At 40.7% G+C, this 16,496-nt stretch overlaps 1 protein-coding gene across 2 annotated transcripts in view; it reads left to right on the top strand.

The window, feature by feature from the left end:
• Nucleotides 1-16,496, top strand: part of RELN (reelin) — an 841,105-nt gene that overhangs the window by 716,678 nt on the left and 107,931 nt on the right. For both annotated transcript variants that reach the window (XM_040412563.1, XM_040412554.1), the window contains exons 41-45: nucleotides 2,927-3,156; nucleotides 4,946-5,166; nucleotides 7,595-7,742; nucleotides 9,621-9,879; nucleotides 14,436-14,685. In XM_040412563.1, coding sequence (XP_040268497.1) covers nucleotides 2,927-3,156; nucleotides 4,946-5,166; nucleotides 7,595-7,742; nucleotides 9,621-9,879; nucleotides 14,436-14,685 — 1,108 coding nt within the window. The remainder of the gene's footprint in view (nucleotides 1-2,926; nucleotides 3,157-4,945; nucleotides 5,167-7,594; nucleotides 7,743-9,620; nucleotides 9,880-14,435; nucleotides 14,686-16,496) is intronic.

Raw genomic sequence — 16,496 nt, 5'->3', positions numbered from 1 at the left:
AGACTGGGCAGGAGGAGGAGGTGTGCTCAACAGAAACTCAGGATGAAACACCTTGTCTGACTCTTGAAGAGGGTTACCTTTCTTTACACAAAAGAGCTTGATACATGTGCTTTTAAGCACAGGGGTAATTCTTTGTGGTTGGCGTACTTTGGCACACTTTTAGCGCAGCTTGGAGATGTGCGTCTGATGCAAGCGAATTTCTACAACAATGGGGGCTGATAAGAGGCATGGTGGCTTATGAGAGGCATGGAGCTCTTATCTGAGGTCTGGTTGGGGGGTCATTCACATTGGGGTCTGAGCTGAGGTCTGATTGGGGTCTTATTAACATTGGGGGTCTCATTGGGGCTGTCAGCTGATGTCTAATTAACATTGGGGGTCTGATTGGTGGTCTGACCTGAGGTGTAATGAAAAATATTTTTTTCTTATTGTCCTCTTAAACCTAGGTGTGTCTTATATGCCGAAAAATACGGTACATAATTCATATTGGTATGTCCGTAATGATTGATACAGTAAAATTATCACATTTTTTTGTATTCCATACAAGTGTAGAAAATGTTTTTGTTCATGCTACAATCCAAACAAAGCCATAAAAAGCTATCAAAGGGTTATACTGTATGTATCCAAAAATGCACCAATGAAAATTATCAACTCGTACCACAAAAAATTAACACTTATACAGGTGCTTACAATGAATTAGAATATCATCAAAAAGTTAATTTATTTCACTATTTCAATAAAAAAAAAAGTGAAACTCATATATTATATGAATTCATAACACACACATGGTAAGATTTATCAAAACTGGTGTAAGGGAAAACTGGTTTAGTTGCCCATAGCAACCAATCAGATTACACCTTTCATTTCCCAAAGGACCTCTGCAAAATTAAAAGTGGAACCTGATTGCTATGGGCAACTAAGCCAGTTCTCCTTTACACCAGTTTTAATAAATCTTCTCCAGTGTGATCCATTCAAAGTGTTTATTGATGATTATGGCTTACAGCTAATGAAAACTCAAAAGTTAGAATCTCAGAAATATTGGATTATTATGCAAGACTAATAAAAATTATTTCTAAATACAAAAATATTGGCCTACCTAAAAGTATGTACAGTATATATACTTAATACTTCCATGGGGTTCTTTTTGTATTAATTACTGCATCAACAGTTGGGTCTGATGTCTCTCATCTTCCTCTTGGCAATACCCCATAGATTAATTATGAGGATTAGGTCAGGAGCGTTTGCTGGCCAATCAAGCACAGTGAAACAGTGGTTATTAATCCAGGTATTGGTACTTTTGCCAGTGTGGGCAGGTGCCAAGTCCTGCTAGAAAATGAAATAAGCATCTCCATATAAACTGTAGCTTGTCAGCAGAGTCAGGGAAGGATGAGGTGCTCTAAGATTTCTTGGTAGACAGCTGTGCTGACTTTGGACTTGATATAACACAGTGGATCAACAACAGCAGATGACATGGCTCCCCAAACTATCACTGACTGTGGAAACTTCACACTGGACCTCAATGTGTCTCTCCACTCTTCCTCCAGACTCTGGGACCTTGATTTCCAAATGAAAAATTGGATGACTGAGCAATAGTCCAGTACTTTTTCTCCTTAACCCAGACACTTCTGACGTTGTCTCTGCGTCATGAATGGCTTGACAGAAGGAATGTGACAGTTGTATGGTAGCTCATATCCTGGATAAGTCTTTGTGTGGTGGCTCCATCTCCAGTCCACTCCTTGTGAATCTCCCCCAAATTCCTGAATGGCTTTTTCTTGACAACCCTTTCAAGACCATGGTTATCCCTATTGTTTGTGCACCTTTTTCTAACACACTTTTTTTCCACTCACCTTTCCATTAATATACTTGGATGCAGCTTTCTGTACACAGCCAGCTTTTTAGCAATAACCTTTTATGGCTTACCCTCCTCGTATAGGGGATCAATGACTGTCTGTCTTCTTTTCAACTGTCAAATCAGCAGTCTTCCCCATGATTGTGTAGCCTACTGGTCTAAGGGACCAATTAAAGGCTTAGGAAACCTTTTCAAGTGTTTTGTGTTGATTAAGATTAGCTGATTAGAGTGTGACACCTTAAGTCTACAATGTTGAACTTTTTCACAATATTCTAATATTCTGAGATAATGACTTTTGGGGTTTTATTAGCTATAAGCCAAAATCATCAACATTTAAAAAATGCTTGAAATAGATCAATCTGTATGTAATGAATCTGTATAATATGAGTTTCACTTTTTGAATTGAATTACTGGAATAAATTAACTTTTCAATGATATTCTAATTTATTAAGATGTACCTGCACAGCCCCTTAGATAGAAAAATAAAATGTTGTGTGTCTTTCAATGCAGTGGCACAGAATATTTTTTTTTCAAGATAATATGATAATATAGCACAGTGAATGCCATAAAAACAAGATCCAAAAAAGCCAGTCACTGCTGTCACTCCCACCAAAAAAAGTTATACATTAGACAGACTCCAAAATTATTCCATTAAAAATAAAACTTGTCCTGCAAAAAACAAGCCCTCATATGGCTATGCTGATTGAAAAACAAAAAAGGTACGTCTTTTGAAATGCACAGATGAAAAATGCTGTTGCCTTAAAGAAGATTTCCAGGCTCCTGATACACCCCTCACCCCCACAGATCAGCTGTTCTCTGCCACCTCCGGTGTGGAACTAGCACTGTGAATAGAGAGGGAACCACAGATCTGTTCAAAGTGTAGTGGCTGTGCTGGGTTTCTGCACTTCAGCTCCCACTGAAGTGAATTGGATTACTCATTAAAATCAGGAGCATGGAAAACCCTTTTAAGTATCAAGCTAGGGAGTGTCTATAATGGGTTAATACTTTTTTTGAACTATTTCATTTACCTCATGAATTAAAGTTATTGATTAAAGTTGAAACATTTTTCATTCAATGCAGATCAATGTAGGCTGCACAACTGATAGTAATTCTGAAGACCCAGTGAGATTGGAATTTTCAAGAGATTTTGGTGCCACATGGCACTTGCTTCTACCTTTGTGCTATAGCAGTACCAGTCACATCAGTTCATTATGCACAACTGAGCACCACCCAAGTAGTATCTACTATGCTGGAACAATGCAGGGCTGGAGAAGGGAGGTCATTAATTTTGGAAAACTACATCTTTGTGGGTAGGCATTAAAAATCTTACTAGTTTTTTTCCTGCATAACTATTTTTATATTTCATAAATTTTAAATAGATGTTTATCTCAATCGCAGCAGGCTGCAATTGTGTTGCATATTTAGCTACACCTGCTGGTAGAATACCGGCGCTGGCATAGTGAGGATAAAAGAATAGTACATATAAATATACCGGGCTCTAATTAAAACATACAATGATATTTCCTAATAGCTGGTGGCAGTATCACTACCTGTATTGGTTGGCGATCGTTCAGTAGTGTGGTCCCGTTGTTCCAAGCAGCGCTGTACAGATCTAGCAGAACTCATCCCTGCAGGCTCCTCCACGCGTGTGCTTGCTACCAGCCGGAGCAGCGAGCGTGAGGTGTGAGTTAGAGCAAGAAGCGTTCTGCTAGATCTGTACAGCGCTGCTTGGAACAACGGGACCACACTACTGAACGATCGCCAACCAATACAGGTAGTGATACTGCCACCAGCTATTAAGAAATATCATTGTATGTCCTAATTAGAGCCTGGTATATATTTATATGTATTATCCTTTTATCCTCACTATGCCAGCGCTGGTATTCTACCAGCAGGTTTAGCTATAAGTGACTTACCAATGGTGAGATTAGGCGGGACACTCACCCCCAATACCAGGCAGCAGCATCTCTGGTGAACACATCAGTGACAGTGAGTACCCTACGGCAGCGCAAGTGTCCTATACTCCAATACAATGTGTTGCATATTTGTTTTATTTTCTGAAAATTTAATGTTATTTTTAAACTACTGCACCCAGAACTTACATCAACACACTACACTATTAATTGGCAAGTTTTTGTTAATTAAGAAATACATGAATACATTAAGAATGCAAAGTATTCAGAAAGTATTCAGATTATTTTATTTTTTTCACATTTTGCTATGTTGAAGTTTTGTGCTGAGATAAAAAAAAAATTGTTTTACCCCCATCCATATGGACCAAGTACCCCATAATGAGAAAGTGAAAAGAGAAGTTTAGAAATGTATGCTAATTTATTAAAAAGGAAAAATAAAATTTTACATAGACATAACTTTTCAAACCCGTTGATTTGACAATTAAAATTTTGCTGTGGAGGCCTCTGATTTGTCTTGGTCATCTCATGTTTCTATGCCCCAGTTGGAGTCCACTGGTAGTAAATTCAGTTGACTTGACATGATTTGGAAATACACACCCCTGCCATATAAGGAAATCATCTGCCCAATACCATCCCTACAATAAAGCATGGTGTTGGCAACATCATGCTGTGGGGGTGTTTTTCAGCAGCTGGGAAAGGGAGATAGGTCAGAGTAGAGAGAAATCTCTTGGAGGAAAGTACTGAGATATTCTTAATAAAAACCTGATCTAATGTGCTCTGGATCTCAGACTGGGCTGGAGGTTTTCCTTCCAAAAAGACAATGACCTCTAAGCACACAGCAAGACAACGTAGGATTGCAATAGGGACAACTCTTTAAATTACTGTGAATGGCCGAGTCAAAACCCTGACTTGAACCCATTGAACACCTCTGGAGATTGCGAGCATTCTATTTTCATGTTGTCATTATGGGGTACTGAATGATGGGGGTAAACTTGTTTTTTGTTTCTTTAATTTTAGCACAAGGTCGAAACATAACAAAATGTGAAAAAAGTGAAAGGGGCTGAAGACTTTCAGTTTGCATTGTATATTGAACTAAAAGTTCGGTAAACTGAGTTTACTTTTCTTTTTTACTAAAGTATGCAAAGTAGTAGAGTCAGCTGACAATGTTATGTTTGTGCTCATTCAGTTCCATTAGATTCAGATGGTATCAAGGATTTTACCCAACTTCTATGAAACCTGTGACATGGGCAATTGATAACGTTTACATTGGTCCTCAGTGTGAGGAAATGTGCAATGGTCATGGAAGTTGTGTCAATGGGACCAAATGTATCTGTGATCCTGGCTACTCTGGCCCTACATGCAAAGTCAGTACTAAGAACCCCGACTTCCTCAAGGATGATTTTGAAGGTGAGAATGTAAAAACTGTAAGTTACATATGTCAGTCTTATAATTGTGAGCAATTAAATATTTTGTATCCATCTTTCAGTATCAATTAGGAAATTTAATGTAAAAATTACAAAAAAGTATCTCACAGAAGCTTTAGCTATAGTGCAGCCAGAAGAATGTCTGAGCTTCTGTTTGCCTTTACGTTGGAAACTGTGAAAGCCTCCTTACAAGTTCTGTTAGGTTTGATGGGAAAAATAGAGAAGCATGTGGTCAAAGGCACATTTTATAACATGAACAGCAGCATGGTAGCTCAGTGGTTAGCAGCACTGGGATCCTAGGTTTGCCTATGATAGTATTAACATTCATAATATGTCATGTAGCCAAACATAACTCACTTTGCCTTATTTTTATTACGATATTTATTTGTCTTTCTGTGTCAAGCAATATATTATACTGCAAGTAATAATGTTTATTGTATAAGACATATTTATTTATTGCATTTGCATTTTGCTCTTAGATATAGTTAACGTTTTCAGCCCTTTGCCATTGAATGCAGTTATCCAAAGTATGGTATGTTAACCCTTAGGATACCAGCGCCGTACATGTACGGCACTGGAAGCAGGGTCTGAAATCCCAGTGCCGTAGAGCTACGGCGCTGTGTATACCTGGTCCCTGAGCAAAATCGCTCGGTGACCGGGGAATGATGGCTGCTCTGTACGGCAGGCAGCCATGTTTCCTAGGGGCACAGGGAGGTGTTTCCGCCCCCTGCAGCCCCGATTGCTGCTATTGGCTGGATTCCGCAGACATGCGCATCACAGCTCCGGCTGCGATATGGAGCTGCAGAAGGGGGGGGCATTAAGTGTCATGTTGAGGTGACCGGTGCTGAACAAGTCAGCACCTGTCTCCTCCTAGGTCAGGCAGGGGACACCAGTGTTTTGGGTCCCCTGCCAGCGCTGCTATTGGCTGGAACAACGCTCCAGCCAATGGCAGCGCTATAGCTGCACAGGAAGAGGCAGAACTTTCCTGCATGCAGCCATTCTAGCTGGTGACTGCGTGCAGAGAGGTTCTGTGTCTTTCTGTGCTGCTGTTGGCTTGCTGGGACTTCTGCCTTCTGTGAGTCACCTGTTTGCTGAGAAGTACCCTTTCTACCACTTAAAATGTTTGTATGGGGGTGCCCTTTCCGAAATGGGGTCACTTCTTGGGATTTTTCACTTCTGGGCACCTCAGGAAATTTATTTAATGCGACATGGCGCCTAAAATACATGTCTGCTAATTCAAGCCTGCAAAAAACATTTTTTGCACTTTGCCTCTAGAGACCTGCTGTGCGCCAATACAACAGGCTACAAACACATATGGGGTGTTTGCAAAATGGGGAGAAAATGTTCGTACGGAGGTGCTCTTTCTGAACTGGGGTCATTTCTTGGGGTTTTTCATTTCTGGGGACCTCAGGAATTTATTGAATGTGACATTGCACCTAAAATAAATGTCTGCCAATTCAGGTCAGCAAATTCCATATAGCTGTTTGACTCTAGAGCCCTGCTGTGCGCCCATACATCATTTTATTTTTAGCACATATGGGGTGTTGGTGTATTCAGGGGGCAATGTATTCTGTGAAACGACTTATGGGTCTAAGTGCTCACTACACACCTTGAAATATTCCTTGAGGGGTGTAGTTTCCAGAATGGGGTGACTTTTTGGGGGTTTCCACTGTAGGGCCACCTCAGGGTGTCTTCATATGCGATATAGCTCCCAATTACCATTCCAGCTAAATCCGCTCTCCTAACACCATATGGTGCGCCTTCCACTCTGAAGCCTGCTGTGCGTCCATACATCAGTTTTTGAGCACACATGGGGTGTTTCTGTAAACTCCAGATTCAGGGTAATAGATTTGGGGTTTTGTTTGGCTGTTAACTCTTGATGTGTTGCAGAAAAAATAGATAAAAATTTAAAATCTGCTAAAAAAAATAATTCAAATTTCATTCCCATTTTTATTTAATTCTCGTGGGGCACCTAAAGGGTTAACAAAGTTTGTTAAATCAGTTTTGAATAGCTTGAGGGGTGTAGTTTCTAAAATGGGGTGATTTATGGGTGGTTTCTAATATGTAAGCCCCAGAAAGTGACTTTAAAACTGAACTGAATGGCCTGGATAAGTAAAAGCGTTTTAAAGTTATTACCACATAAAGTGACACATGTCAGATTTGCAAAAATCGGCCTGGGATTTAAGGTGAAAAGCGGCTCGATAGTGAAGGGGTTAATGAAGAGATGAAATTGAGTTCATTGTTTTTATTTGGTTGAAGCAGATTTCATTAAGTAGCCACTAACAGTGCCCATATGTTGAACTATAAGTTAACACTTAGTTTTGACTCTGGCATGTTAGCTGGTCATCAGGGAGCTATTCATAAAAGGATTTGATAAATGCTGCACTCCATCATGTTTTCTGTCATCTCAGGTCAATTAGAATCAGATAGATTCCTGTTGGTGAGTGGTGGAAAGCCTTCCAGGAAATGTGGAATACTCTCCAGTGGAAACAATCTATTTTTCAGTGATGAAGGTTTGAGAATGCTGATGACAAGAGACCTGGATTTATCTTTGGCACGGTAAGATCGACATTTGATCTGAATTTAGAAACATTTTTTATTATCAAACACATTTCCTCCTCTACCTGTCTGCTGTACAGATCACTGTATTCAAGGTATTACGAAAATTCACCTGAAATGATAGGTACACCCTAAACTGTCATGCAGTGAAAAGTTATTAGCATATGATAGGCATCATTCCTTCACCAGTGCAGTAAAGTGAAGAGTTTGTCATATCTATTAGGCTACTTTCACACTAGCGTTTCTATTTTCCGGTATTGAGATCTGTCATAGGGTCTCAATACCGGGAAAAAAAACGCTTCCATTGACAATGAACTGAACAGACGTGAGGCTACTTTCACACTCGTGTTTTGGGTAGATCCGTAATGGATCTGCCAAACAAATCTGTCACAATAATACAACCGCATGCATCCGTCATGAACGGACTTGTTTGTATTATCTATAACATAACAAAGACGGATCCGTCATGAACACCATTGAAAGTCAATAGGGGACGGATCCGCTTTCTATTGTGCCAGATTGTGTCAGAGAAAACGGATCCATCCCCTTGGACTTACATTGTGTGTCAGGACTGATCCGTTTGACTCAGTTTCGTCAAGCGGACAGCAAAACGCTGCAGACAGCGTTTTGGTGTCCACCTCCAGAACGGAATGGAGACTGATCTTAGGCAAACTGATGCATTCTGAGCGGATCCTATTCCATTCAGAATGCATTACAATGCAAACTGATCCGTTTTGGACCGCTTCTGAGACCCCATGACGGATCTCACAAACGGAAAGCCAAAAAGCGAGTGTGAAAGTAGCCTAAACTGAACAGAATGCTCCAAAATGTATTCCATTTAGTTTGGTTGTGTTCTCATACCAGAGAGAAAACTGTAGCATGCTGCGGTTTTCTTTACGTCATGGGATGCGGAGCAAAACGGATCCGTCATGACCCACAATGCAAGTCAATGGTTTAACTCTGACACGATAAAAACGGATCCGTACTGACTTTAAATGGAGTTCATGACGGATCTGTCTTGGCTATGTTAAAGATAATACAACCGGATACAATAATGGATGCAGATAGTTGTATTATCAGTAACGGAAGCGTTTTTGCTGAACCCTGGCGGATCCAGCAAAAATGCTAGTGTGAAAGTAGCCTTATAGCGGCTTCAACACCATTATTGTGCAGTGCAGATTTTGCTAGTACTGTTCTATTAAAACCTGATTTGTGTAATGTTTTGAAAATATATATGTTTTTCATGTACATTTTTTATGTCACTAGGCTAGAATTACCAGTAACACAGAGTGCACTGTCATAAAATTAATGCAAATTGTAAATGAGAATTCTTAAATTCACTGTGGCCACCATCAGAATTACAAAACAAAATGGAGAAAACACAGCAGAGAAAAAACAAGCTCCTTTGTGGATGGTGGTTGGGGATAGACTTACACAAGTAACTGCCTTCAATAGATCTGATCACCTTTGTCAGCCATGCTGATGGCACAGCACCGCAGTGTGCATATACCGTATGCACACTGACTTTATTAGGTATAATTTTACATCTACACATTGAGACCATACTGTCTCTTCATAAGGATACTATACCATCTCTAATTATTTGAACCATGGCTTGGCCAATGGAAATTATTCACAGAACACCATGTGAACAGACCTTTATTTTCCTCAACATTTGACTGTGGCCACCATAGTGCTTCTGTCTTCTAAAACAAAACATACAGTAACAAATCTACCACAGAAATGTCCTGTAATTGGATGATAGATAGATAGATAGATAGATAGATAGATAGATATGAGATAAATACATATGGGATAGAGATAGATAGATAGATATAGATAGACATATTTATTTCTAAACCAAATTGTGCTTTCTAGGTTTGTGCAGTTTTTTATGCGGTTAGGATGTGGAAAGGCAGTGCCAGATCCCAGGAGTCAACCAGTGCTGCTGCAGTACTCACTGGATGGTGGATTATCATGGAGCCTTCTTCAGGAATTCCTCTTTAGCAATTCCAGTAATGTTGGACGGTATATAGCTTTGGAAATTCCCCTTAAAGCTCGTTCCAGTTCCACTCGTCTTCGATGGTGGCAGCCATCGGAAAATGGACATTTCTACAGTCCGTGGGTTATTGATCAGGTAATCAATTTTGCAGTATTATTTACATGGTTGTATTTTCATACATATTATTATTTTTGGTTTGGGTCTAATTTGCCTCTGGTTTGGGTTCTAGTCTTTTTTTTTTATTAAGTGAGCATTATTCTGGTATTGGTAAGAAATATGACATACAGTATAGTGAAGATATGTTAGAAGACATGTCACCATCTCACTGCAGACCATGCAAGTCAATCCGTTACTGATTGGATGCAGTGAGACATACATACAGTACAGACCATAAGTTTGGACACACCTTCTCATTCAAAGAGTTTTCTTTATTTTCATGACTATGAAGGCATCAAAACTATGAATTAACACATGTGGAATTATATACAAAACAAACAAGTGTGAAACAACTGAAAATATGTCATATTCTAGGTTCTTCAAAGTAGCCACCTTTTGCTTTGATTACTGCTTTGCACACTCTTGGCATTCTCTTGATGAGCTTCAAGAGGTAGTCCCCTGAAATCGTCTTCCAACAGTCTTGAAGGAGTTCCCAGAGATGCTTAGCACTTGTTGGCCCTTTTGCCTTCACTCTGCGGTCCAGCTCACCCCAAACCATCTCGATTGGGTTCAGGTCCGGTGACTGTGGAGGCCAGGTCATCTGGCGCAGCACCCCATCAATCTCCTTCATGGTCAAATAGCCCTTACTTTCAAAGTGTTCCCATTTTTTCGGCTGACTGACTGACCTTAATTTCTTAAAGTAATGAGGGCCACTCGTTTTTCTTTACTTAGCTGCTTTTTTCTTGCCATAATACAAATTCTAACAGTCTATTCAGTAGGACTATCAGCTGTGTATCCACCTGACTTCTCCTCAACGCAACTGATGGTCCCAACCCCATTTATAAGGCAAGAAATCCCACTTATTAAACCTGACAGGGCACACCTGTGAAGTGAAAACCAATTTTTCAGGGGACTACCTCTTGAAGCTCATCAAGAGAATGCCAAGAGTGTGCAAAGCAGTAATCAAAGCAAAAGGTGGCTACTTTGAAGAACCTAGAATATGACATATTTTCAGTTGTTTCACACTTGTTTGTTATGTATATAATTCCACATGTGTTAATTCATAAAAACCGGATTCCAAAAAAGTTGGGACACTATACAAATTGTGAATAAAAACTGAATGCAATGATGTGGAGGTGCCAACTTCTAATATTTTATTCAGAATAGAACATAAATCACGGAACAAAAGTTTAAACTGAGAAAATGTACCATTTTAAGGGAAAAATATGTTGAATCAGAATTTCATGGTGTCAACAAATCCCCAAAAAGTTGGGACAAGGCCATTTTCACCACTGTGTGGCATCTCCCCTTCTTCTTACAACACTCAACAGACGTCTGGGGACCGAGGAGACCAGTTTCTCAAGTTTAGAAATAGGAATGCTCTCCCATTCTTGTCTAATACAGGCCTCTAACTGTTCAATCGTCTTGGGCCTTCTTTGTTGCACCTTCCTCTTTATGATGCGCCAAATGTTCTCTATAGGTGAAAGATCTGGACTGCAGACTGGCCATTTCAGTACCCGGATCCTTCTCCTACGCAGCCATGATGTTGTGGTTGATGCAGAATGTGGTCTGGCATTATCTTGTTGAAAAATGCAGGGTCTTCCCTGAAAGATGTCTGGATGGGAGCATATGTTGTTCTAGAACCTGAATATATTTTTCTGCATTGATGGTGCCTTTCCAGACATGCAAGCTGCCCATGCCACACGCACTCATGCAACCCCATACCATCAGAGATGCAGGCTTCTGAACTAAGCGTTGATAACAACTTGGGTTGTCCTTGTCCTCTTTGGTCCGGATGACATGGCATCCCAGATTTCCAAAAAGAACTTCGAATCGTGACTCGTCTGACCACAGAACAGTCTTCCATTTTGCCACACTCCATTTTAAATGATCCCTGGCCCAGTGAAAACGCCTGAGCTTGTGGATCTTGCTTAGAAATGGCTTCTTCTTTGCACTGTAGAGTTTCAGCTGGCAACGGCGGATGGCACGGTGGATTGTGTTCACTGACAATGGTTTCTGGAAGTATTCCTGAGCCCATTCTGTGATTTCCTTTACAGTAGCAGTCCTGTTTGTGGTGCAGTGTCGTTTAAGGGCCCGGAGATCACGGGCATCCAGTATGGTTTTACGGCCTTGACCCTTACGCACAGAGATTGTTCCAGATTCTCTGAATCTTCGGATGATGTTATGCACAGTTGATGATGATAGATGCAAAGTCTTTGCAATTTTTCGCTGGGTAACACCTTTCTGATATTGCTCCACTATCTTTCTGCGCAACATTGTGGGAATTGGTGATCCTCTACCCATCTTGGCTTCTGAGAGACACTGCCACTCTGAGAAGCTCTTTTTATACCCAATCATGTTGCCAATTGACCTAATTAGTGTTAATTGGTCTTCCAGCTCTTCGTTATGCTCAAATTTACTTTTTCCAGCCTCTTATTGCTACTTGTCCCAACTTTTTGGGGATTTGTTGACACAGTGAAAATTGGAATCAACGTATTTTTACTTTAAAATGATACATTTACTCGGATTAAACGTTTGATCTGTCATCTACGTTCTATTACAAATAAAATATTGACATTTGCCATCTCCACATCATTGCATTCAGTTTTTATTCACAATTTGTTTAGTGTCCCAACTTTTTTGGAATCCGGTTTGTAGTTTTGATGCCTTCATAGTCATGAAAATAAAGAAAACTCTTTGAAAGAGAAGGTGTGTAACAAGTAAGTTACTCCGTGTGAATTCCGTTTCCGTATGTCCGTTCCACAAAAAAATATAACATGTCCTATTATTGTCTGCATTATGGACAAGGATAGCACTGTTCTATTAGGGGCCAGTTGTTCCGTTCCGCAAAACACGGAATGCACATGGATGTCATCCGTATTTTTGGTGGATCCGTTTTTTTCGGGCAGCAAAATACATATGGTTCTGTTCATGAGCCCTTATACTAAATACTCCCATGACAGCTCCAGGTTTTCACCATGACAGCCCTGAATATTTATAAAAAAAATGTGCATATATCAATGTTTTCAGATTGTGTGAACTGGGCTTAGACATTCCAGAATAAATTTTCTACTTAATTATTGCTTTACACTGTAATATTTAAAGGGTTTCTGCAGTTTGTTTAAACTGATGATCTATCCTCTGGATCGATCATCAGCATCTGATCGGCGGGGGTCTGACACCCGGGACCCCTGCCGATCAGCTATTTGAGAAGGCCGCGGCACTCCAGCAGCGCCGCGGCCTTCCCACTGTTTACCGCTGGCCCAGTGACGTCACGACTAGTATCAACTTGCCTGGGCTGGGCTAGGCTCAATTCAAGTGAACAGAGCTTAGCCCCGCCGAGGCCAGTTGATACAAGTCGTGACGTCACTGGGCCTGTGGTAAACAGTAAGAAGGCCGCGGCGCTCCAGGAGCGCTGCTGCCTTCTCAAATAGCTGATCAGCGGGGGTCCCGGGTGTCAGACCCCCGCCAATCAGATGCTGATGATCTATCCAGAGGATAGACCATCAGTTTAAACAAATTGCAGAACCCCTTTAATGGTTTAACAAATGTGTTAACTAGAGAGTTCATGTTAAATATAATTGTCTAGTAAGTTAGATTAACAGTATAAAGGAGTTGTCAGTAGTCAGTCATATCATTGCTGCAGTGTCGGTATATCATTGACATACCCACCTACCTCACATCACCACTGAGGCCCATGATTTGCAGCAGCAGTCACATGTAGTAGTTGGGCATATCATTGCTGCAACACCAGAGACATCTAAGAACGCTGCAGTGGCACTGCTGGAACAGTGAGTAATGCTTCTTTTTTATTTTATAACATTCCTCACCTTCAGCAAAATGTTTGGAGTCCTAGAAAACACATTTAAAGATAACAAAGGAATTAAAAGAAAATCACAAAAAATTGTCACACAGGCTGTGTTCACAACTTCACCAAATGGTAAACTCTTCACCAGATTTATCACAGTGACTCAAGCTGGATGATAAATCTGGTGCAGACACTTTTACACCAGAATTGAGGTACACACCCTATAGGCCACCCTCTTTCCAGCAATGCTTCATCTCTCCTCTTAAGCCCTATCCCTTTTCGAGTAAGTCAGAAAAAAGTGTCGAAACTTTAGTTGCACCACACTGTGCCAATTTGGCCTACTTTTTAGACAGATTTTATATCCAGACACATTCTTATATCTGGGCCCTTGTGTTTTTTTTTTTATAGTTTCAGTGTAGTTTTGTTGGGATTTCCCCCCAAATTTTTTTGCAAAACCACATGTTTTGAATACTTTTTCACATTACTCTATTGGTAGTTATGGCTGCAATGTGTGAGCTGAGTCTATGTATCCAGGGCTTCCTATGGTACATTAATATGTAAGTTTGTTTAGACAGGAAAATATCTAGTGTGTTTTTCCAAGTGAAATTTGTGTTAATATTGCTATTACTTAGAATATCATATTTGAAACAATGATATGTTTGCTTATTGGTATAGTGTGATACTAAATGTATTGAGTTTTAGAAGACACGTGTTTTTACATTTCTAGATTCTTATTGGCGGGAATATATCTGGAAACACTGTGTTAGAGGATGATTTCACCACTTTGGACAACAAGAAATGGTTACTCCATCCTGGAGGCACAAAAATGTCAGTTTGTGGATCTAGTGGTGATGCACTTGTGTTCATTGAAAAAGCCAGCACTCGTTATGTGGTTACAACGGACATCGTGGTAAATGAAGATTCTTTCATGCAGCTGGATTTTGCTGCTTCCTGCTCTGTTACAGACTCTTGCTATGGTAAGAAACTTTAACCAAGAACAGGTCATCACAAATACAAACACAAAGAGGGACACTTATTATGAATTATACGCCACTTTTTGGCATATTAACATTATTTGCATCAAAATCTGCGACTTTTTGACATTCACGTCACTTTTCCCAAGTGCCAAGAAAAATGGTGTGTTGTGGGCGAGGAAGAGGGCGGGCCGGCAGGCCCGTCTCATTTATCATTTTCCATGCCAGTTTGTGGCATGGAAAATGCCTTAAAGGGGTTGTCTCATCATAGACAATGGGGGAATATCGCTATATCGAGAATGGAACCCCACAAGGTGGTGGCTGGAGGACTCTGGTCCGGCCACCACCAAGCCAGCTCCCCATAAAAGTGAATGGGAGCGCACCTCGCATGATGGGCCACCGCTCCCATTCACTTCTATGGGCTCGACAGAAATAGTCGAGCCAGTGCTCGGCTATTTTCGCTGGCCCCATAGAAAATAAATGGAGGGCGTCTGCGCATGCGCAGTGCGCCCTCCTTCACTTTCGGGACCCGCACTTATAAGACAATGGGGGCATATCCTAGCGATATGCCCCCATTGTCTGTCATGAGACAACCCCTTTAAGTCTACTCCAGCAAAGGAGCTGGTGTAGATTTTAGTATGTTGCACAGCCTGCTGGAGGAAGCGCTAAAGTTATGTAAAGACCTGAGCCTCCACATAACTTTGGCGCATCCACCAGCAGACTAAGACCGGATTCTAAATCATCGATCTTAATAAATGTCCCCCAATGTCCATATTTTTACAGTATTCTGAGCAACATGCATACAAATTACCAATTGCGGCATCATGACATGACAGTGTCCATATATTTAGGTCTCCAAACAATAGTTCAGTAAAATATGGACACTTTACATGTGCATTCTGCATTTTCCTCATTCTCATCATTAGAAAGGCTCATCTACAAAATGGACCAGAATAGCACATGTTCCATCATTTGTGGAATGGAAAAACAGATCCACAAAAAATCACTGACATATGCTTGGTCCCATAGAATTGAATGCGAACCAAACATTTAAAAATTATTAAGAACAATCAGGGGAATATTATGGAGTCATTTATGCCGCATTTATCAAATGTCACATGTTGTTTGATAAATTTGTCTTATCCTTAAACCTAATACTGTACTTATGTCTAGAAAATCTACTCCAGTTTTCCTACTCCACTGTCCTACTGGAATGTGATTGTGACTTTTTTGTGCCTTTAAAAAAAAGGATTTATGATAAATCTGGAGTGAAACTCATTAACATAGCTAACTACACCCACTCTTCCACCCAAAGTTCAAAACTGGAGTGAGTGGTGTAAAAATGCAAAAGTCTCACGAATGCAGATTCATATCTGACCTAATATTTTCTGCTGAATAACAGTAAGGGCTCATTCACATGAACGTGTGCTGCCCATTGCCTGATCCGCAATACACGGGCACCGTTCCGTGTGTATTCCGCATCACGGATGCGGACCCATTCACTTCAATGGATCCGCAAATCCGGAGATGTGGAACGGAACACTACGGAGTGCTTCCTGGGGTTCCGTTCCCCCGCACCGCAAAAAGATAGAACTTGCTCTATCTTTTTGCGGAGCTGATGGATCGCGGACCCATTTAAGTGAATGGGTCCGCGATCCCCATGCGGCTGGGCCACAGTCAGTGCCTGTGCATTGCGGACCGCAATTTGCGGTCCACAGCATGGGCTTCACACGGTCGTGTGAACAAGCCCTAAATGTGATGGACCAAAGCGGTCACTGAAGCTTCAGTCTTTAGTCTCTTTTAAAGACAGGTAA

Source organism: Bufo bufo, chromosome 1 (genome assembly GCF_905171765.1).
Source record: "Bufo bufo chromosome 1, aBufBuf1.1, whole genome shotgun sequence".
Lineage (NCBI taxonomy): Eukaryota > Metazoa > Chordata > Amphibia > Anura > Bufonidae > Bufo > Bufo bufo.
The sequence above is the reverse complement of the archived record's forward strand: the minus strand, read 5'-3'. Positions and strand labels throughout refer to the sequence as shown.